This window comes from Lipophrys pholis, assembly GCF_963383615.2.
Source record: "Lipophrys pholis genome assembly, chromosome: 14".
In the NCBI taxonomy this organism is placed as follows: domain Eukaryota; kingdom Metazoa; phylum Chordata; class Actinopteri; order Blenniiformes; family Blenniidae; genus Lipophrys; species Lipophrys pholis.
In genome coordinates this window covers 21,489,631-21,511,579 of record NC_137633.1, presented here as the reverse complement: position 1 = coordinate 21,511,579, position 21,949 = coordinate 21,489,631, and the positions used below count along the sequence as shown (strand labels likewise).

Genomic DNA, 21,949 nt, shown 5'->3' with positions numbered 1-21,949 from the left:
CGCCCCTTGCAGACTACAAGTCATGTGTGAGATGTTTCTTGGCTCGGATTACCCGTAAAGCTCCCATGTATCCGAGGTGGGGAAAATCCTGATGAAGCCTCCCCGTCTCTCGTACTCCTCCTTTATCCTCCTCAGCACTTTGATCTGCCGAGGTGAAAGAAAGCAAAACACACATTTCTTCTCCAGAATGATGTTTTCATAAGGTCCACACACATCAGTTAGCGGGCTGCCTCTTCATAACACTGTCACTCAGCATCTTCTAGCACACCATTAATGAGACGTTGTACCTCCTCAGCAGTCAGGCTCAGAGTGCTCTCTCCCTGGTTGTGCTTTGCTCCTTGCTTTTCTTTCACGCCCTCCGATTCAGAGTTACTGGCCGATGAAGGCCTCTGCCGCTACACAGGGAAAGAAATCAAAGATTATATCAGACTTTGTATTCTTGTTCATTTCCAAAGAAACAGTTGGGACACCAACACTTTCTCAAACTAAAAATGAAGTATACAATAACACACAACATTCAAATTGTGGACATACTCCTAATTTTTAACGTAGCAACGTTAAGTTACGTTTATTGTCGTATGTACATTAGAGGAGATGTTCCCCTGTACAATGAAATTCTTTCTCTGCAGACAATGCCAGAAGTAAAACAGCATGTAAAAGAAAGCAATTCTAATAAACCACGTGCAATATGTAAACAACAGGAAAAGTCCAATACACGGTACAAATTGTACTGAAGAATGAGTATAATCACACACTTAAGAATAACACTTAAATACTTAAAATAACAAGTGCACAAAATTACTACTTAATTACAGTAATGCGAGCATTTATAATTTGCTACTTTCACTCCTTGTGAACACAAATTGGGTGATTTATTTTTCAGTCGAATGAAGTTTATTAGTTTAAAGGAAACTATACTCGCTACTTTGCAACACTTCATTCTATTTCATGAATTAAAATAAAATCAGTGAAGTGAGGTAGTTGAGACCTCAGGTAACCAATCTACTCCAACCACTCAGAGTATTTCCTCTGCTGTTGCAGTACTGGCCGTCTCCATGCTGAATACCAGGCTGTGACTGACAACTCTGGCCTTCAATTTGGAACTTGGACCGGATTGCAGGGCACAGCCCCCCCATCCCCCCCGGATCACATTCTAAATTTGTCATCTAAATAGTGGGGGGATTATATTTAATTTGTCTGACGTGGCTGGGGGTGGGGGGATACAAAAGCAGCCAAACAGTGACAAGGCCTAATCCCATTGAAAAAAAAAAGTCCTGATCAGAGTAAAGGGAGAGGACAGGTTCTCGCTAGGCCCCTGGAGTTCTTCAGCGCTCGGCTCGACTGGCGGGTTTGATTTAAGTCTGTCTGGGGGATTCAGACCCTGCGCTGTAAAGTTTCTGGCAAATTCAGAAAAAGTGGTGCATTGCAGTACCCGAAGCACTTGCTTGCAAAAGGCCACTTTGCTAATGTAATAGAGGTCTTATTTAATACGGCATCGGGAATCGATAAAAGTCATCTGTCTCCCCCAATGAAAAATTAAAAAGCCACATAATTAAATGAGCAGAAAGCAGACAGCTATTTCTTACCGGGAACGGGCATCGGGGGATTTGCAAAGAGAAAAGGCAAAAGGAGATTAATTTGTCTGGGACAGACAGAAACTTACCACTCTGCTCTGTGCAGTGGCTGGCGGCACAGAGAAAGGTTTCTAAAGAGGCAATGTGTCACGGGTCCAGTTTTCAGAAAGAGAACACGATGCAAAAATGATGGCCAGTCGGCAAACTGCAGTTTGAGGTGGTTTTTACTTACACCAAAGTGCTCATATTTACAGTGCAGGATTTAAACTAGAACGAAACAAACAAACAAAACAAACAAACAAACAACTAGTTCGGTAGAGGACATTCATGTTCTTATTCCCTGCTCGACAACCCACCATACTCCTAGGCTCAGCGACAGCCCCGTTTAAGTGAGCAGAGCTCTCCTTTATACTATAAGCCCCTCCCTCGGGTAAACCAACTATTTATTACAGGGTTTTTTCCCCACAATTTAAGTAACTGTAAAACAAATGTTCTTCACGTGATTTGAAACATTCACATAATTGTGCCTCGGGCCAGCTCTTCTTATACCGGTTTGCTCTAGGCCGGTTTAAGCCCGTTACCATAGGGTATACCAATTATCCGCACTATAATGGTATAACCCCGTTCCTTTTGCGCGCCACTAGGCGCTCTTAACCGAGAACCCGGAAGTACCTCCGTTTGACAGTTCCAGCCACAGGTAAGCGCGTGTGTGTGTGTGTGTGCGTGTGACGTGTAGGCAAAGAGTGTGCACCCTACTTTGCCTACAGCAGGGAAGCATGTCCAGGGACCCGGGATCAGTTTCTGGAGTTGATCTTTCCCACAACACTGACAGCGCTGTGCGCGCGCTCCCAGCACCGGCTCTCTCCGCCAGCGGAGAGAGGAAAGGCGCACCGCTCCGGGCATGACGGTGCGTTCAAGAGCGCTCCATTCCGGGCATGACGGCGCGCTCAGGAGCGCTCCGTCACATTATCCCCCTCCTCCCCGAGGTTGGCGATGTGCGGCAACCTGGAGAGATAATCTGCCACAACGTTTGTCTTGCCAGCTCTATACTTAATCTGAAACTTGAATGGCTGGAGAGAGAGGTACCAGCGGGTCAGACGGCTGTTATGGTCTTTCATGGAGTTCATCCACGTCAGAGCCCGATGGTCAGTCTCCAAGTCGAACTCCCTCCCCAGCAGGTAGTACCTCAAGCTCTCCAGGGCCCATTTGATAGCCAGGCCCTCCTTCTCCACCGTTGAGTACCTGGTCTCCCGTGGTAGCAGCTTGCGGCTCAGGTACAGCACCGGTTGTTCTTCCCCAGGTTTACCTTGGGCCAGGACTGCCCCCAGGCCCACTGCAGAGGCATCAGTCTGGACCAAGAACCGTTGGCTGAAGTCTGGACTTCTCAACACTGGCGATGAGCACAAGCTGACTTTGAGGGTTCGGAATGCGGTCTCGCATTCCTCCTTCCAGGTGACGGGATTCCTCTGGTCCTTCGCTGTCAGCGCCGTCAGAGGAGCAGCAATGGTGGCAAACTGTGGGACGAATCTCCTGTACCAGCCGGCTAAGCCCAAGAAGGACCTCACCTCCTTCTTTGTGCGCGGGCGTGGGCAGCTGCGGATGGCCTCGACTTTGTCCACCTGTGGTCTGACCTTGCCTTGTCCCAGCCGGTAGCCTAGGTACAGCGCCTCCTCCTTGGCCCACTGACACTTGGCAGGATTCAGTGTCAGGCCCGCCTGTTGGATCTGGCCAAGGACTCGCTCCAGATGATGCAGGTGCTCCTCCCAGGTGTCACTGAAAATGACCACATCGTCCAGGTAGGCAGCACTGCAGTCTTCACACCCCCGCAGGACACGGTCCATCAGTCTCTGGAAGGTGGCTGGTGCTCCATGGAGGCCAAAGGGCATCACCGTGAACTGGAAGAGACCTGCAGGTGTCTGAAAAGCAGTGAAAGGTCGACTTGATGATTCAAGGGGTACCTGCCAGTATCCCTTACAGAGGTCAAGGGTGGTAATGAACCTAGCTCGACCAATCTTCTCCAACAGATCGTCGATCCGGGGCATTGGGTAGGCATCGAACTGCGACATTGCGTTCAGTTGCCTGAAGTCGATGCAGATGCGCAGTGAGCCATCCTTCTTCGCCACAATGACCACCGGGCTACACCACTCGGACTGCGATGGCTCAATCACCCCCAAGCGCTGCATCTCCTCTACCTCCTCCTGGAGCTTTGCCACCAGGTGTTGAGGCACACGGTAGGACCTCCGGCGTACTGGCCCCTTGTCTTTGAGGATGATGGCGTGCTCGGCAAGGTCAGTCTTTCCCGGGTTGACCACGAACAGCTTGGAGACGCGCTGGAACACCTGGCCCAGCTGGCTGGACTGGACGCCTGTCAGATGGTTCAGCGCTGGTTCAGCAGACTGGTTGAGGTTGAGAAGGGACGGCTCCTCCTCCCCTTCACTGTCCACCTGGGTCACCAGCAGGGATGCCACCGGAACCTGGACTGGAGCCTCCTTCCACTCCTTCAACAGGTTGATGTGATAAATCTGCTTTGCCTTTTTCTTGTCCGGATGGTGGATCTCGTAGGTCACGGGGCCCATCTTCCTGAGGACGGTGTATGGCCCCTGCCACTTCGCAAGCAGCTTGTGGCTGGAGGATGGCAGGAGCAGCAGCACCTTTTGGCCTGGCTGGAACTCTCTGTGTCTGGCCTGTCGGTCGTACCACTTTTTCTGGACCTGCTGAGCCTCCCGTAGGTTGACCTCTGCCTCATCTCGGTACTTTGCCAGGCGGTCCCTCATCTCCAGCACGAACCGGACCACACTGCAATCACTGGCGCTGGTTGCAGGAGCCTCCCAGGTCTTTAACAGCAGGTCCAATGGCCCCTGGACATCCCAGCCGTACAGCAGCTCAAATGGGGAGAAACCTGTGGATGCTTGAGGGACCTCCCGGTAAGCAAACAGGAGGAAGGGCAGCCACTGGTCCCAGTCTCGCCCGGTGTCGGCCACGAACTTCTGTAACATCTTTTTTAGCGTTTGGTTGAACCTCTCGACCAGGCCATCCGTCTGAGGGTGGTACGGGGTGGTCTTAAGTGCAGAAATCCCCAGTTGTCGATGGAAGAGCTGCAGGAGTCTGGAGGTGAAGTTGGTCCCCTGGTCCGTTACGATCTCGTCCGGCACGCCAACCCTGGAAAACAACTGGACAAGACAACGTAGCACTGCCGGGGCAGTGATGGTGTGCAAGGGGAAAGCCTCTGGAAAACGTGTTGCATAATCGCAGACCACCAGAATGTACTGGTGCCCTCTGCTGCTTCGTACTAGTGGGCCAACAATGTCCATGGCTATACGCCTAAATGGAGTGGAGATCACAGGCAATGGTTGGAGGTAGGCACGGTCTGACTGACGGACATAGCAGGTTTTCTGGCAGGTGGGACAGGTTTGGCAATACGTTTTAACATCTGTGTACATAGAAGGCCAAAAAAATTTGGAGGCTATTCGTAAGTATGTTTTGTTGCGACCAAGGTGCCCAGCCCATGGCAAGGTGTGTGCTAAGTGCATTACCATCGGTCGACATGAACCCGGAACCACAAGGCGCTTAACCCCCTCAGCCACTGCATACAAAACATCCCTGTCTATAGCATAGCACTCTTTGTCCCCCTTTGCCATCTCCAGCCCCCCAACCACTTTAGCAAACAACGGCTTTAGAGTCTCATCCCCTCTCTGCAAGGCCCCAATGTCCCCTGGAACATTCCACAAGTCTTTTTCTCCCGCATCCTTACAATCTGGTTCCCTGGGTTGCAGATGCTTTTCAAAACGCCGCTGCCGACGAGACTTCTTCTGGCCCTTTGTGCCCCCCTCAAACAAACTACTGTCCATGTTTGAGAAGGGTTCAAGATCGGGCCCCTTTTGTTGCTCTGGAACAGACGGCACCCTCGCTCTGGCCTGGGCACGGGTGATCACCTGACCCAGCAAACCCTGACCACAGTCAATCTCTTGGTCCCCGGCTTCCAGCAGCACGTCCAGCAGTACCGGTAAGTCCCATCCCAGAATGGCAGCGACTGGCAACTTTTCCACAACTCCCACAGTCATCAAATAGGGTTGTTCATCCACCACCACAGTTAGTTCCGCCGCTGGGTAGGAATGGCTATCACCATGCACACACAAGATGTCTTTTTGTATGTTATAGTCCACAATGCCCGTTGGCACTAAATCCCTTCGGACCAGCGTCAGGAAGCTACCAGAGTCAATCAACGCCGTCACAGGGTCCCCATTTATCCTAATGTCTTTATAACGCTGCTGCTGCCCAACAGCACGAACATCCTCGGCACGGGGTGTGTAACAGGCACCGTTGAATTTAGCTTTCCTGAGGGGGCATAGAGATGCTTTGTGGCCTGGCTGCTGGCAGTAAAAACAGATGAACTCCTTACCGGGACTGCGAGGTCTGGGTGCAGTCCGGGGTTCTCCAGGCAGATGTGGGTTGGTTCTGGTTGCTGGTCTGGGCTGTGAAGACAGCTGACGACCGGGACCACCGTGGTAGGCAGTTGGACCTCCCCTTCGTGCGTTGAGGTACTGCCCCGCCAGCTTGGCCGCAGCTAGCCCATCCGTTGGCTCGTGCTCCTTCACCCAGGTGCGAATGTCCACCGGCAGGACACGAAGAAGCTGCTCCAGGATGATCTGCTCGCCCATCTGCTCCTTGGTGTGCTGCTCCGGCCGGATCCACCGCCGGTAGAAGCCCTTTAAGCGGTGGTAAGTCTCTGTCGGGTTTTCTCCGGGTGGAACGGCTGTGGACCGGAACTGCTGACGGTACGTCTCCGGTGAGACGTCAAACTTGCTCAGGAGAGCTGCCTTCAGGTCCGGGTACGAGTGAGCCCTTTCCTCGTCCATGGCCGTGTAGGCCTCTAGTGCTTTCCCAGTGAGTAGAGGCACCAGGCGACACGCCCACTCAGTCTCTAGCCAACCCCATGTTCTGGCAATACGCTCAAAGCGAAGCAGGTAATTTTCAATGTCCTCTCCGTCCATAAACTGTGGTATCTTGGGGTCGCGATAGGGTCTGGTCTCTGGCCTAGGGAGTTCTGCACCACTGCTCACCCTTAGACTTGGCGCCTCCATGGGTGAACTGTAGCGCTGCCGAGGAAGTGGTGTAGGCCGGTCCAGACTATGGCTCAGTGATGACTCCTCAGATGACGCCGTTGTCCTGGCTGATGGCGGGCTCGGTGCTACTGGCCTCTGGTCTGGGAATGAAGCACGGAGTCCTCTTAGCTCAGCCAGAAACCCCTCCTCTCGCCTCTGCTGTCCCTCCAGGAAAGTCCTCATAACAGCCACCAGCTCCTCCCCTGCACTTGGAGCTCCAGGGGGTACTTGTAGAGCTCGAGCAGCAGCACCCCCATCGTCCTCTTCCTCTGTGTCCCAGGCGCCATCATCTAATGCTGGACCCTGCGCCGCTTCCTGTTTTTGCGAGCGCAGCCCGGATCGTTGTCCAGAGAACCGGGTGTGTCCTCGTCGACTGGCCATCCCACTTCTGACACCAAATGTCACGGGTCCAGTTTTCAGAAAGAGAACACGATGCAAAAATGATGGCCAGTCGGCAAACTGCAGTTTGAGGTGGTTTTTACTTACACCAAAGTGCTCATATTTACAGTGCAGGATTTAAACTAGAACGAAACAAACAAACAAAACAAACAAACAAACAACTAGTTCGGTAGAGGACATTCATGTTCTTATTCCCTGCTCGACAACCCACCATACTCCTAGGCTCAGCGACAGCCCCGTTTAAGTGAGCAGAGCTCTCCTTTATACTATAAGCCCCTCCCTCGGGTAAACCAACTATTTATTACAGGGTTTTTTCCCCACAATTTAAGTAACTGTAAAACAAATGTTCTTCACGTGATTTGAAACATTCACATAATTGTGCCTCGGGCCAGCTCTTCTTATACCGGTTTGCTCTAGGCCGGTTTAAGCCCGTTACCATAGGGTATACCAATTATCCGCACTATAATGGTATAACCCCGTTCCTTTTGCGCGCCACTAGGCGCTCTTAACCGAGAACCCGGAAGTACCTCCGTTTGACAGTTCCAGCCACAGGTAAGCGCGTGTGTGTGTGTGTGTGCGTGTGACGTGTAGGCAAAGAGTGTGCACCCTACTTTGCCTACAGCAGGGAAGCATGTCCAGGGACCCGGGATCAGTTTCTGGAGTTGATCTTTCCCACAACACTGACAGCGCTGTGCGCGCGCTCCCAGCACCGGCTCTCTCCGCCAGCGGAGAGAGGAAAGGCGCACCGCTCCGGGCATGACGGTGCGTTCAAGAGCGCTCCATTCCGGGCATGACGGCGCGCTCAGGAGCGCTCCGTCACACAATGAGTGAACACATTGCATCAGCATTCATTAAAACACACAGAGAAACACAAGCAAAGCACATCAGCGTGCAACAATGAAACCTTGTGACTGTGGGTCTAAACAGGCCCTTTACACAATCTAAAGGTGGAGCAGAAATCTGTCTGCTTCAGTTTTTTCCCTTCCAGCAGATGCTGCGCCAGGTCGTGGTGCAGTAGTCAAGTGGAGGGAGCCAAGTGCGTTAGCTGTTGTGGCATCATTAAGCAACGAGGCCTAGAGAGAGCATTACTCACTTGATTAGAAATGATAAAACAATAAGCCACAATGTGTGTAGCACTTACACACTGAAGTCACTCAAACACTGTAATTGCATTAGCAGTTGTTTAGCATTACACTGAATTTTCCATGAGGGCAAGAGAAGCGCTCGATGGCAGGGGCAGGAATGTACTGTAAGCAACAGAGAGATGAAGACAAGGACGGGAATGTTTCACAGGCAAGGGTGAACGAGTGCAGTGTGTGTGTGTGTGTGTGTGTGTGTGTGTGTGTGTGTGTGTGTGTGTGTGTGAGGGAAACGGTGTCCTTATTTTCATCGCTTTGTGGTTGAAAACCTGAGATTGCACCACACTTGCAGGGGGTCCAGAAAATGCAATGTGTGTGTGTTGGTGTACTTGTTTTAGTCATTTTAGGGGCTTGACACCCAACATCACACCAACATGTAGGACAGGGGTGTCTAATACATATCAGTTCACATTCCGCCCAATGTCATCTGCAGTAAAGTAAAATAGTGCCATAAAAACCTTTACATTTATTAGTTTTTTTTGTAGTCGAGTGTATGTGATGAAAATATTTATATTTTCACAAAACCAAACAATTAATTTTGCATAAAATGACCCCTGTAAAAAAAAACAATAATTTTCATCACTAGGGACGTCTATCAAATTAAAAAAGGCAAGATTGTTGTGATGTGGTTTATAAACAAACTGTATTCAAGTTAAGTCACTGGCTGAAAGTGAAGAATAATGAAGAGCTCCACCTAAGAAATTTACCACCAGCCGCTGCTGCTTCTGGTGCAAAATACACGGTAATGTCCAAAACACTGCTCCAATAGCTGTTGCATTCTGCATGTTTTTATAAACTCCCCCTGACAGCGCGGCTTTGAGGCTAGTTTGGTAGCAACGAGGCAGCATCACTGATATCTCAGTGTTGTTTTGTGTTCGCGACTCTGAAGAAATTTGTTTTGAAAAATCTATGTTTTCTTTGATATTTTTACCATTTCCTGGGTAGTTTGGCCAGATTGGAGCCTCTTGTGGCCGGGGTTTCGGCCCACAGGTCTTTGAATTGAATTTATGTGTATAGTCTTGTATTTATCTTTTTTAGGGGCGGAGAGAGTTAGCACAACCTACTTTAAGTTTTCAAGGCTGAAGAAGCTGTTTTCCAACAAAGATTACATTTCAGTTAAGGTGGGAATGGAGACCAATGGAGACGAAAATGCCCCCCCCCCCCCCCCCCCCCCCCCCACCATAAAGGAAATCTATATATTTTAGTGGTTGGTGTGCGTGCATCCACTACCTGTGCTCTTGGAGCCGAGGGCTGCTTGGCGCTGGGATCCGGGGCGACGCGGTCGCAGCGTGGCTGTCTGGACAGGGGGTCCTGACACACGAAGCCTGTGAGGACACAGAAGAGCTGTAAAGGGGTATTTCTCTGACATCAGTTCTTGAATATGCTCCCCATTCCCATAACCTCCACATATGACATCAGCTCTTTTAAAGTTGTGCAAGACACTGGGGCAGGTTGAGAAAGACGGAGGCTTTCTCGGTTGAAGACATCGTACGGTAATCCCACTTGAATAACAAGTGTTTTGATGCGGCGACACAAACCAAAGCAACCACCGTCTCCTGATGAAATCACACAGTTTCATGCCTAAAGACATGATTTCACATTCATATCTGGTTGTTAAATATAAAGCCGGGGAGCATTTAGCTCGGATTAGACATGAACGCACTTCGATACAGAGGGACTAGACAAGAACAATAAAAAAGACACACACATCCAAAATACAAACAATTACACTTGACATGTACACTTGAAAAGCAATAAATTGGGGTTATGGAAAAGTATGAATATTTCTTATTCTTTAATGAAAAAATAAATATATGTCAATGTAAAACAAAACATAATGAGATCATTTCAAGCTCAATTCAAGCTTTTTCATCTTAAAAACCATTGCGATACCTCCTCTAGTTCAAATGAAAACTAAAACACTCTAATAAAGTATTAGTTCCCCTTCAAACCGTATAGAGCTATCAGGGTTAAGTCCTTGGTTGAAGGACATGCAAATGTTTCTCGATATCGACAGAAGTAGCTGTGGTGGGGCAGTTTTATTAAAGATAATGATTTGTGATAGCCTTTTTGCTGCTAGGTAGAGCTATAATGAGTTTTTATCTGGAGGATGACTCAGACTTTAAAACCACTACCTGTTTTAAAAAAAATAATAAATCAGATTGTGTAGTACGTGAACAGGGAAGCAACTAATGTTCCTGTGTGATGGACTACTAATGCAAGAGAAACTGTCTCTTCCCCACAGGAACAATTCTTGCTTTAACACTTTCTTACATTTGTTTTTAAGTCAAATTTGCCATTGTCATGCAAAAATCAATCAACCAGTTGGTCTTTGTTACCTACTCTTATGCCAAAAAACGTAAACAATTCATCCACTCGTCTCCGTACTTAATACATATTAAGGTGCAATTTCGGGCTGTTCAAGATGAAAGATGATATCCTGATCACATCTCAAGGCTGTTCTTATGTTGTCTGCAGAAGGTTCTAGTCAGCTTTTTGACAACGGACACCAACAGTTTGTTTACAGATGGTGCAATGAAGCTTACAAGGAAACAAACACTCTCCCAACAGTTCAGCATGGTGGAGGAACCATAATGCTGTGGGGCTGCTTTCCTGCATCTAAAACAAGTGGACTTGACCACAGAAATCGTGAAATCAAGACATTTTGGAGACAAACTTGGGTTGAATCGAAGTTCGTGGGTCCTGCAGCAGGACAAAGACCCAAAGCAGACATCCAGAAGCACCCAGGGGTGGTTGAAAAAGAAAAGAAAATGTACCGTTTTGAAATGGCAGCAATGACTTCTGACTTCAAACCGCTTAAAACCCTTTGGGGTGAGCGTAAATCTGCCATTAGGGAAAAGAAACCTCTAAACGTTGAAGAGCTTGAAGAAATTCCGAAGGAAAGAGTGGGAGAAGACACCAGCTGAGAAGTGCAAGAAGCGTATAGATGGCTGCAAGAAAGGTTTGGAGGGAGTGAAACCAAATATTAAAAGGGGTGCCGTTGTTGCTGCGCATATTTTGTTTATTTTTTTCAGTTTCTTCCATTTCCAGTTATTTCTGAAGATATAGAGGTTATGCAAAAAACTGAAAGGGTGCCAATAATGGTGAGCTGCACTGTATAAATTAAAGCTAAAGATTAAGTGTACGCTTCATTTTTAACTGATATAACCTTTAATATTACACAATATCAACAACATAATTACACACATTCAGGTTTTTATTATTACTTTTTTTCTCATTACACCCGCTATCACCATTGTATTAATGTACTAGAAATATAAGATTAGATTGTTCCCATGCTATTCTTTTTTAGACGAGTGATTACTTTCATTACTCCTGCGGCACATAAAGCGATCTGCCAAAGCATTTCTTGTATAAATGTACTTTTAAGAAGCCAAACAAACCACATGGGGTTATTAGCCACAGGCGAATATTAAGTTCTTCAGAGCAACACACTTCTGTGTACTTTCACACTCCATCATCCTCACACTGACGGGTATCATGTTTGTGATTCACATTTCTCAACAACAAGCTGCCAACCTATTTTAAAAAAGCTCTCAGTGTGCTGATTCCCACACTCCCTCCTCGCTGACTGAAGGTCGCAGTGAACTGCTGAAGAAATATGTTTGTGTGTTGTATCTTGCACTCACACCCGGGGTGAGTTGGGTCTATTGACAGCTTGGAGCCCGCGGCTGTTTGCTCTCCCTCATCCAAGCCGTCAGGTAAGCATCGGCGCCCCCTCCGCACTCCTGCCTAAACACGGCAATTATTACAAACACGGGCGACACGGAGCTGACAGCTACGCGCAGGCAGAAAATGGATGCTAATGGAATGCTGTCATTATTTACAGGTCTGGGATTCAGCCCAAGTGTTATCAGCCAACAGCGGCTCAGTTTGTTTGCTACATAACAGATATGCTATGTTTAACGTGCCACTGCTTATTTTCCCCAGACCCGCGGTGGTAACGTCTCAGTCCAAAGATAACTGGCAATTTATGATTCTACTCTTTCATTTAATGAGTCGAAGGAGAGAGTTTCAAGCCGCAGCATGGCCCGGGCGAAGACGCTCATGCGTATGCACGTTCAGACAGCCATTCTCCTGATATTATTAAGCCGCAACCGCAGACAGCCAATGATTCAGAGCCACTGCAGACAGCTTCCGGCTAATCGATGGCCTCCATCTATGATGCAAACTTCACTGAGGATAAACCAGAGGATTTATCAACGTTAAATACTCTCAACTGAAAGGCTTTAACTTGTAATGACATGACATTATATAAGAACCTCGGTGAGCTTCTTCTGAGCTCGTCTATAACAGCTCTTCTTTATAGGATTTCAATAATTGAGTTGTAAACAAATTTAACCGAGATACATCTCCTCCTCCGCTTCAAATAGTTATACTGTATATACAGTGCTGATCTCTGCCTCGAGGCAGGCTTAATCACTTCAATAAAAAACTAAGGCCTATGCTGACTACTTTGTCCGCAAGTTTTTTTAATCTTAAATAATGAGGGCTGCGGCTCGTCTCTCAACATCGGAGCGCCCAGAACGTCTCGACTGTTTCACCAGGCGATCATCAGGCGTCAAACAATAGAGAACTGTCTCAACTCCAAACCTGCAGCTTTCAACAATGGCTGACTGGTAAACATGTTTGATCAGTTTTAAGTATGTACCAACACCTTAACCGTCAGCATATTAGTATTTGGGCAGATATGAACTAATACTTTCAATTGCAAATAATTTAATTTGCATTTTGATCAGTATTGGACTATTATGTAAATGTTTTTATTAAATAATGGATTGGAAATCATGATTTTTACTCGGTTTCCTATTCAGCTGTCTGCTGAATTTCTATAACAGTGATGTTCATGCAGTGTTGATGAAGTTCAGATAACCAAATGCACATTGTACTTCATCAGTTTCAGTAAGCACCAGCATTAGGGAAGTTAGTAGGCTACTTACTAATTTAAAGTTGAGGAAGGGTTTTTTTTTTTCTAGTTAGGAAAAGAAACTCAGGCATCACTTTTTACCCTCATTATTTATGGTATAACAGATGAAAATGTCATAAAACCAAACAATTACCTCTTGAAATGACGACAGTCAACACATCACGATCAGCAGGGTGAAACTAACTGGTGTCATGAAGGTCTAATCCTGGCTCACTTTTCTTATTAGTGGGTGAACAACACAACAAATTCTGCTTCACAATGATAGAAAGAGCCGACATGGAAGGATCAAAAAGCGACGTCGTACTAACGATATACTAACTATACTAACCGACATACTAACTTTTCTGAGACCTCCTGCTTCAAAACCGAAAAGTCAAAGGGATCGTGAGGCCCCACTTTCACGGTCTGTATTCATACTGAAAAGCTAAATCTAATGAGCTTTTGCCCTTGGTGCATCACAGATGTTCACAGATTCACTCATTAGGTTCAGGCTGAAGTTAAATCTGTTTGTTTGGAAGTATTACAGTGAAGCACACACATTATTTTGGTGTTATTCAGTCTTATAGTCCACTATTTTGTACTGTTAACCTTTTCATTCAGAATCTGTTACCACACTACCAACAACCACAAGACAGCCTCTTCTAATACTAAGATAAGGTTTATTATTTAGGGCTGTGGATATGTCACAGGTAATGTGGAGGCAGGCTGATGTTAGTTAAGACTGAAGTCAAAAGCTGCTTCAGAAAGAGACAGCAGCTCTTTGACAGTTTTCATGTCTGTCAAAGTAGCAAGTTCATGGAAACGTCTGTCGTTTTAATGATCAGTTACCACCACAACGCATTATTTTATAACGCAGTATTTCCAACAGCGGTAAACACTCACCCACAAGTGAAAACATGTCTGCAATCATGCTGGCCTTTATCTTCAGATCCAGTGGGGCATCACTGCAAAAGAGCAAATTTATACCAAAAGAATTAAATATAGTTACCAGCAAATGTAAAAAAGAACAAAACCAAAAAAACGTCTCTTAAAAGAAAATGAAAAAGCTGTGATAAGGCTGAGATTCACCGTACTGTCTGATCTCATTGTGTTTTTAAAAGCTGAATAATACAAGAAAGACCTTTGCCTGACATGGCAGCGGGAATGTTTTCAGTCGGGTTCTCCTGAAACAACAAATACAAGAATCACATAATTGAGTCACTCACCAGGCCAGGGACGGGGAGAGGTTCACCTCCAACAACCAGGGTTTGAGGTTGGAGTCAATGAGCACATCAAAACCGTACAGTTCTACAGAGGGAAACACAAAATGAATCAAAGGTTTTTCACCGCAGACGGGGAAGTCAGCAGAGACAGACAGGATTTTTTAAAAAAGAAAAAAAAAGAAAGCCTTCAAGATCGGCTCAGTGAAAATAAAGGATGAAGGATATCAAAGTCACAAGTGTTTCCAAAGTTTTATCATAGCTCCATTATGTGGCATTTGGCTACATGGCTTCGGTCTTTCTGCTATTGATTACATGCATGTTATGTACCCAATCACTCAAAGGAAAGGAACGTCCACTAAAGCCGGCTACTGAGGGATTGGCTCAATTACATTAACTAAGTACATACACATTTCATCTGTCATGAGGCGGCTTACGTAATCTGGTAGATCAAAAACAAACTGTGGCTGTGAACATTTTCATATATACACTCAATAATTCTCTCATGACGGGGAAGGTTAAAGAGTCGATGTATTGTCACTATATATTAACAAGAAGGATAGTGTCCTAATCGCTGCCAGAAAAAGCTCCAGCTCCATCATGACTGAGCATGTTGCCCAAGTGGAAAAATAAATCCAGAGATACGACACTGGAAATGTGACAATGTGCCCCAAAGTGGCAAAACCCACGGAATTAAAAAGCCGTAGGCAACAGGCTGTATATATGTCACTCCAGTAATAGCTTAGCACTGAGTGACACAATAGTGACACAATAAAAACCTTTTACAAAGTGGTCAGGAAGTTCCCTGTGTAAATCTCCATCCATTCTATCCCAATTTTCTTTCTTGTTTCAGTGACTGATATATGGCTCACTGCGGTATGTGCCATATGAAAGCCTTCACACTGCTCTGGGGAGTGTCACCCAACAAGCCAACGACCCGCCGGCCCCAGCAGCAGCGTGCAGGCAAACCGCAGTATTTTACAGGGTTAGGGTAAAGCCCAGCCAAAGAGTCGGAGGAAAAATCCCTCTAATGGCACTTCAAAAGAACAGACTGTGTTAAGAATAGGCCGGGGGGGGGGTTGGAGGTTTCAAAGCTGCAGTAACCAGCACTGTTTGTTCTAGCTCAGGTCAATGCCAGTGTTAAGCACACAAGGGCTTGCAAGGCAGCAGGCTACGGCTTGATATTAAACTTATTATTGCGAGGATGAAAGTAAGCGGTTCGGGTTTAACAGGCTGGGTTAACATTATGAGTGTGCGCGTTACTCTAAGTATTGTACAGGTAAAATCTCATTACATCTCAGATCCAGGACCCTTTTAGAGGGGCATTAAAGATCACGGGGAGGCCCGATGCCTGCCCTGAAGTCGACAAAATGAATATTACATTTTCTAGAATGTAAAGTATGTTGGTGAGAGTGGATGTGTCTTATCAGTGATGGGCTTCACTGTAATGTTCTGGCAGATCAGAAATCATAGAGTGGGCCCACAGTCTTTCTTAGATACAATCTGTACCTAAGAGTGGGGATACAGGGAAAAGGTTTGGGGGGCACCCGCTGCCTCAGGGCCCAATTACAAACTTTTCGGAAAAGAAAATGCAAAAACGAGGCGTTTTCACTTGAAACATCTTCATGTAAACTGGTTCACACACAAAAAAAATAAAAATCTGTTAGCAAAAATAGCATGAAGCATATTTATAGGATATTGCCAATACGTTTCATTCACGTTGGTGAAAAAGCTGCTTCGTTATCCTTATGCTGTTAAACTGTTGGGTTTCAATTACTTAGACATTAAATGTCTTTATATTTGAAAGGAGATATGAATATTTCCTTTTTGCAGGTTTTGCTCAAGAAAAGACTCAAACTGTAACTAAAATGAGAGAAAATATAATGTGTTATTGTAACTATTGGCATTTTCTTTAAATGTGTCAGTTTTATATGTGACGAGATGTATTCGTGAGAAACGCGTGTCTGTTTCCAGTAACTTTCAACAGAAAGTAATGGTGTAGATGAAAGTACTATTTTCTAAAATATATTATTAAAAAAAAAAAAAAAATCTTGAACATGACGTACTTATGCCTCGCCTATAAATTCTATAATGACTCAGAATCTGTGCACCTTGCAAACAAAAACCCCAAAACCAGTCAACAAAAGAAAACTTAGATAAGATAAAGAACATTATACCAGAATGAATGATATTCTTTTTCTCTCATTATCAATTTGAACTGTAACTGTGATTATTTTGTATTTCACAGCCTTTTTGAAAGTTAACAACGAGCTACTACACTGACAACATTCCCCAGTTTACCTCCCAAAACAGAAACACATCTATATTGTATGTTAGTTCTCATTTTACATGCCTCAAAAATATATTGATCCCGATCTTTTATGTCTTTAAAGCAATCACTTTAGGCTGTTCAAGTGTACCGTTCAGTTTCGTCAATACTTTACAGTTCCTTGTCCAAGTGAAGTGAATCTACTTGTACTTTTGTCCTCTTAAATGATAGAGATGGTTTTTTCCCCATGTAAAAAAAAAATAAAAGAGATTAAAACACTTTTCTCACAGTGGATATTTTTTTCTTTCCACTGTACATCACATGTGTTAAGAGCTCAACTCATGGACGTGGCAAAAGGTCCAAAACTGGTCGAACTGGATGCTTGAATGTTCACGTTGGAACTGAGCAAAGTCTGCCATGCATCCGCGAGCCAAGAGCCGCAACACAAGCTGCTCCTGCCATCTTTAACTTCTTCCACTTGTGAGGATGGACCGGACCCCCACTGCTCAAACGTGCTCGCTTGAAGCAGAGCACGAGGATTCTATTTTCCACTTGCTGACTTATCCAATTCTATCCGCTTTTGTAGAAAAGCACACACGTGTGTGCGTGTGCGTATGTGTGTGTGTGTGTGTGTGTGTGTGTGTGTGTGTGTGTGTGTGTGTGTGTGTGTGTGTGTGTGTGTGTGTGTGTGTGTGTGTGTGTGTGTGTGTGTGTGTGTGTCATAAAACATTATGCACTAGTCTTGGGGAGCGGGGAGCTGGAATAAGTGTGTTTGAGCCCACAGTGCCTCATCAGTGGCACCACAACAACAAGGGAAAATGGGGAGGTGTTAGGCCGCCGCACCAGCCTCCGACAAGCAGGCTCCATGTGCCACGAATTTTCCCCCAATTAGGAGCAGACGCCGCTCCTGCCCCACGAGCCGGCCCAGCCGCTCACAGTTAGACACGTTTGTTCTGTGGCTCGACCGCTGCCGAGGGAGGGCTTTTAAAACGAGCCCACAACAAGCATCACAGACAAGGAGACGAGAGGCAGCGAACATCTACATCACACCCATTAAACAGGGAGGGGAGAGAGAGAAAACTGTGACAGAGAAAGAGCATGATGAAGAAGCAAATTTCTTTTTTTTTTTTCATTTATTATTGGGATGGGTGCTGCTGGAAAATTCACCACAAGAGACAAACACCCAAAAACAATAATCTCACCACCATGCAGGCTGAAAATAACAACATCAAATACCTCCCTCATCTGGAGGGCACCAGAGGGGGATCACGTACTGAAATCTACTGAAATACTTTAATTGTACTCAATTTCAAGCAAAACTACTGCTATTTACGCTGGTAAAAGTAGAAATTATTGGTTATTATCGGGTTACATGAAATGAAATATTCTGAAATAAGTCACAATATATTTCTACTTTATAACTTCTTAAGGAAAATGTCTTTCTATCATCTTGTAAAGTCAAAAACGTTTCAAATATATTGTGATAATTACAAAGGCAATACTTTAATTTCAGATACTTGGTACTTTTGTGAGCATTTTCCTTCTCTATACCTACATTTATTTATAGATTGTATTGCTAATGTGTAATTATTATATACTTAAAACACTAAAGAACATTTTTACAAATATCTAATTGATGAGCTAAGAGTTTATTAATTCCACATGTTGAACTTTGATCAACACAGCAGCTCTACATTGAACAATTAGTTAAAGAGAGTTAAGATAGTGGCATGCAAGAGAATAGACTGAATATATAAGCAGATAATTAGATAAATATACGTGTATATATACACATGGAAGTACAAGAGACCCAGATGGGAGAAAGATATTTACAATATTTACAGTATTCAGTGGAATATATGCAGCATAATGTATGGATATTACCAAAATACTGTATTCCATTCAGAGATTACAGTATTAGGTTCTGATAACTATATATATTTGCATTGTCTAAAGCTGGTATTTGATTAATTTTGCTTGTATAAGGTAACTTCTTCAACGCACCGTTCACAGACAAACAAAAATGTCACTAGTAACAAAGTAGATTATATGATGCAAATTAATGAAACAAAATTACAGCGTATATAAAACATCCAAAAGCTCAATTACCTAATAATCCCAGGAGAGGACAAACTGATGTGATATACATTACAGGAGCTGATGATGGCCTGCTCACTGGAGCCACAGTTCCAGTTGCAGTTACTTGTTGTGATAGCAGGAACCAGAACCGTTAATCATCCCTAAAAGACTCAGCGGAACAGCAGCTTCACTTCCATCACAGTGTGGGAGTATCTGACGAATGTAAAGCAGGGAGAGTGTTTCGCAGACAGGGGATCCAACCACACTCAGCACTTAATGAGGGACGTTCGGTGGAACACAGAACCAGTAAGTGGAATGTTTTGTGTGTAATAAAATAGGCCTGTTGGCTTGGCTAATCAGATCTTAGTCAAAACATCTCGTAATCAGCATCTCTCAGCAAAAAAGCCTGTCCATTAATCACACGGCGGCGGCGAGGAGCTGCATGGGTGGCATTTTCTCCTTACACTCACACACTCACATTCACACATGCTCCCTACAATGTAAAATGAAAATCTGTTGTTTTTATTTCTTCCCACATGAGACATTACGGACCTATAAAAAGATTTCTGTTACAGTGTGTGCATTTAGGTACACCGTACATTTTCAGCAAAGCGAAGCAATCCCATTTGAAAACAATAAACATTGTAGTTAATCCATTAATAGACATTAAAATGGCAGGGAACAATTTGCAGTAAATTAACATTAAAATGTGCTTTATAGTATTGCGTGGCTCCGTTCCAGACGAGCTAGAGACTGTATTAAAAACTCTAAACAATGGCTGCTTTTATCGGCCCGTTCACCGAGTGCACACGTGCATTCTGATGCTTTTACCTGTTTACTATTATTGGCAGCTGCTAAGGCCCTGGACCGAGACAGGGAGCATTGTAGGTTGTGGAAGTGGAAAATATAGTAAGGATAAGAGCAGGAGGGGGAGGAGGAGGAGAGTGGGCTGACAGCAGCTTACTGAAAATGATTCCTGGGTGGTTTGGAGTGGATTTATTTAGGGGACGAGGAAAAAAGTTCACATTGATACGAGCCTGGACTCCCTGAAGCTCAGACGGGCCAGGATGTTTGTAAAAGTCATGCTTTACACTGGTTCCTACATGTCTCCGTATTCATACTGTACGTACGGGCTCTCACACACACACACACACACACACACACACACACACACACACACACACACACACACACACACACACACACGCACGCACGCACGCACACACGCACGCACACACGCACGCACGCACGCACGCGCACACACACACACACACACAGAGGGAGAGTCTGCATGCGATATGGCCACACTCATAGAAGCAGATCAACAGAGTGAGGATGAGGGTGGTCCTCTGGAACCGTCAGTGTCTGTCTTTGGAAACTTAATCCCGGAGACAGACAATGAATGCTGTAATTAACTTGCTTGGGGCCATCTTAAGACAACAAAATTCCACTAGATTCAACAGTAAACTAATACTGCTGAAGTGAAGAGCTGGGCATGTTCACTGCGGACCGCAGGGTATTATGGGCATGAATCAAATGTGTGGGCGTTAATTGTCCCCGTTCTGTATTAAACAGGCTCCAATGTTTAGTGTTCAATATGGATGCAAACAACTTTTAAATTCTTGAAGCCGAGCCATGTTTTTGTTGTTCGAGTTCATTTACATTCTATGGCAAAATAGATCAGATAAGATACAAAGATAAGCAAAAAAAAAAAAAGGCAAAATAAAAAATCTCTGTGTAAATGTTATCTATATTGTATGCGGGTGTGATTTGCTCGGAAGAGGTGGAAGAACCTCCCTCTTCTACGTATCTGCTGAATTAATGTCACTGTAAGGGGAGATGAAGCACTGGCAGTGAAATACACCTGGTTAACTCTGAAATCATCAAAAATATGTGTGGCTTAAACATATTTTTGATTAAATACCAGAGTTGTATTATCACAAAAGAAAAACACAGTGTTTTTATTGTCTATGGATCCAAACCATAACTGTTAAACTCCACTGTAAGAATGTGTCTTCGTATAAAGTCCTACAACTCTTGAACCTGTATTGACTTTGTACTTTATTCCAGCATTGCCACTGATCTTCTTTACATTTAAATTACAATCAGTTCTAAAATATGTGTTTTAGTAAAATACCATCAAACTTTCTCCTTATTGACTTTCACTCTGAAAGTCATGCTGGGAAATATACATGTGATCAAAACACAGATCCAGTAATGAGAAGGAAAGTAAGAATCATACTTTGTAGATTTCTTACGACAACACAGCCGTTACGTGCCATCTGGGTGTTTGTCGTGTCTCTCGGGTTTGTCAGCGAGCCAGGTTGAGGCTCGGTGAGCCACACTTCCTTGTAAATACCTGCATGGTCAACATTCACACTCTGGGTTCAGGTGGTTGTTTCTGCCTCGCAGTGATGCGCAAGGTGCAGATAGCATCTTTATGCAGGCGAACGCCTGTCATTGGATCCATGCCGCCATGCGCACAGTACAACACAAACACAAACACCAATCAGAGCGACAATTACATCTAGCGAGGCCCGTCACAACTGCAGAGCTCTTTATTTTTCCAACATCTGAAAGGTGAAAGACGGCGAGCAGGGCCGAGAGAATAAACATAAACTGTACGAGAAAAGAAAAATGAGAATGAAAAAGAAGCAGCGGTGCTGAGAGATGGGAGGCTGACAGGCTTACTTTCAAACCCAAAATCTTAGAAAGACTGCCAGACACAAGAGAGAGAGAGCGCAGACAATTAGTGCCAACACTAACATCAGTAATGGCTCTAAAATGGAGTTCACACGAGCCCGCTGCGAGGCAGGACCGGCCAAGAAAACAGTCAGACTAAATCAGGCAGACCTGAATGGCAACAGAGGAGAGGAAGCGAATTCCAGTCAGCTTCAGTCAACAGGCCCTCCGTGGCCAAGTGGCCAGTCAGAGTGCAGCATCAGGCAGGAAGGCTCCACACTGAGAGGAGCCCGTCTGCAGCCTCAGCGGCCAAACAGCAACCAGCCACTGCTGGACAATCAATGTGAAACTGAAAGGAAATGTGAGAGGCGTGGCAGAATACATGACTCAGTGTGTGTGTGTGTGTGTGTGTGTGTGTGTGTGTGTGTGTGTGTGTGTGTGTGTGTGTGTGTGTGTGTGTGTGTGTGTGTGTGTGTGTGTGTGTGTGTGGGTGTGTGTGTGTGTCATGAAGCTACAAACTGTAGGTGTTCACTTTAGCATAAAGAGTTTGTGCTGATT

General features: G+C 45.2%; 1 protein-coding gene across 1 annotated transcript in view; it reads right to left on the bottom strand.

The window, feature by feature from the left end:
• ttll5 (tubulin tyrosine ligase-like family, member 5) overlaps nucleotides 1–21,949 on the bottom strand; it is a gene marked incomplete at its 5' end in the record, with an annotated part of 70,994 nt that overhangs the window by 34,330 nt on the left and 14,715 nt on the right. Inside the window, 6 exons of the mRNA XM_080480055.1 lie at nucleotides 53–144; nucleotides 288–395; nucleotides 1,664–1,705; nucleotides 9,445–9,539; nucleotides 14,045–14,106; nucleotides 14,368–14,449. Coding sequence (XP_080336181.1) covers nucleotides 53–144; nucleotides 288–395; nucleotides 1,664–1,705; nucleotides 9,445–9,539; nucleotides 14,045–14,106; nucleotides 14,368–14,449 — 481 coding nt within the window. The remainder of the gene's footprint in view (nucleotides 1–52; nucleotides 145–287; nucleotides 396–1,663; nucleotides 1,706–9,444; nucleotides 9,540–14,044; nucleotides 14,107–14,367; nucleotides 14,450–21,949) is intronic.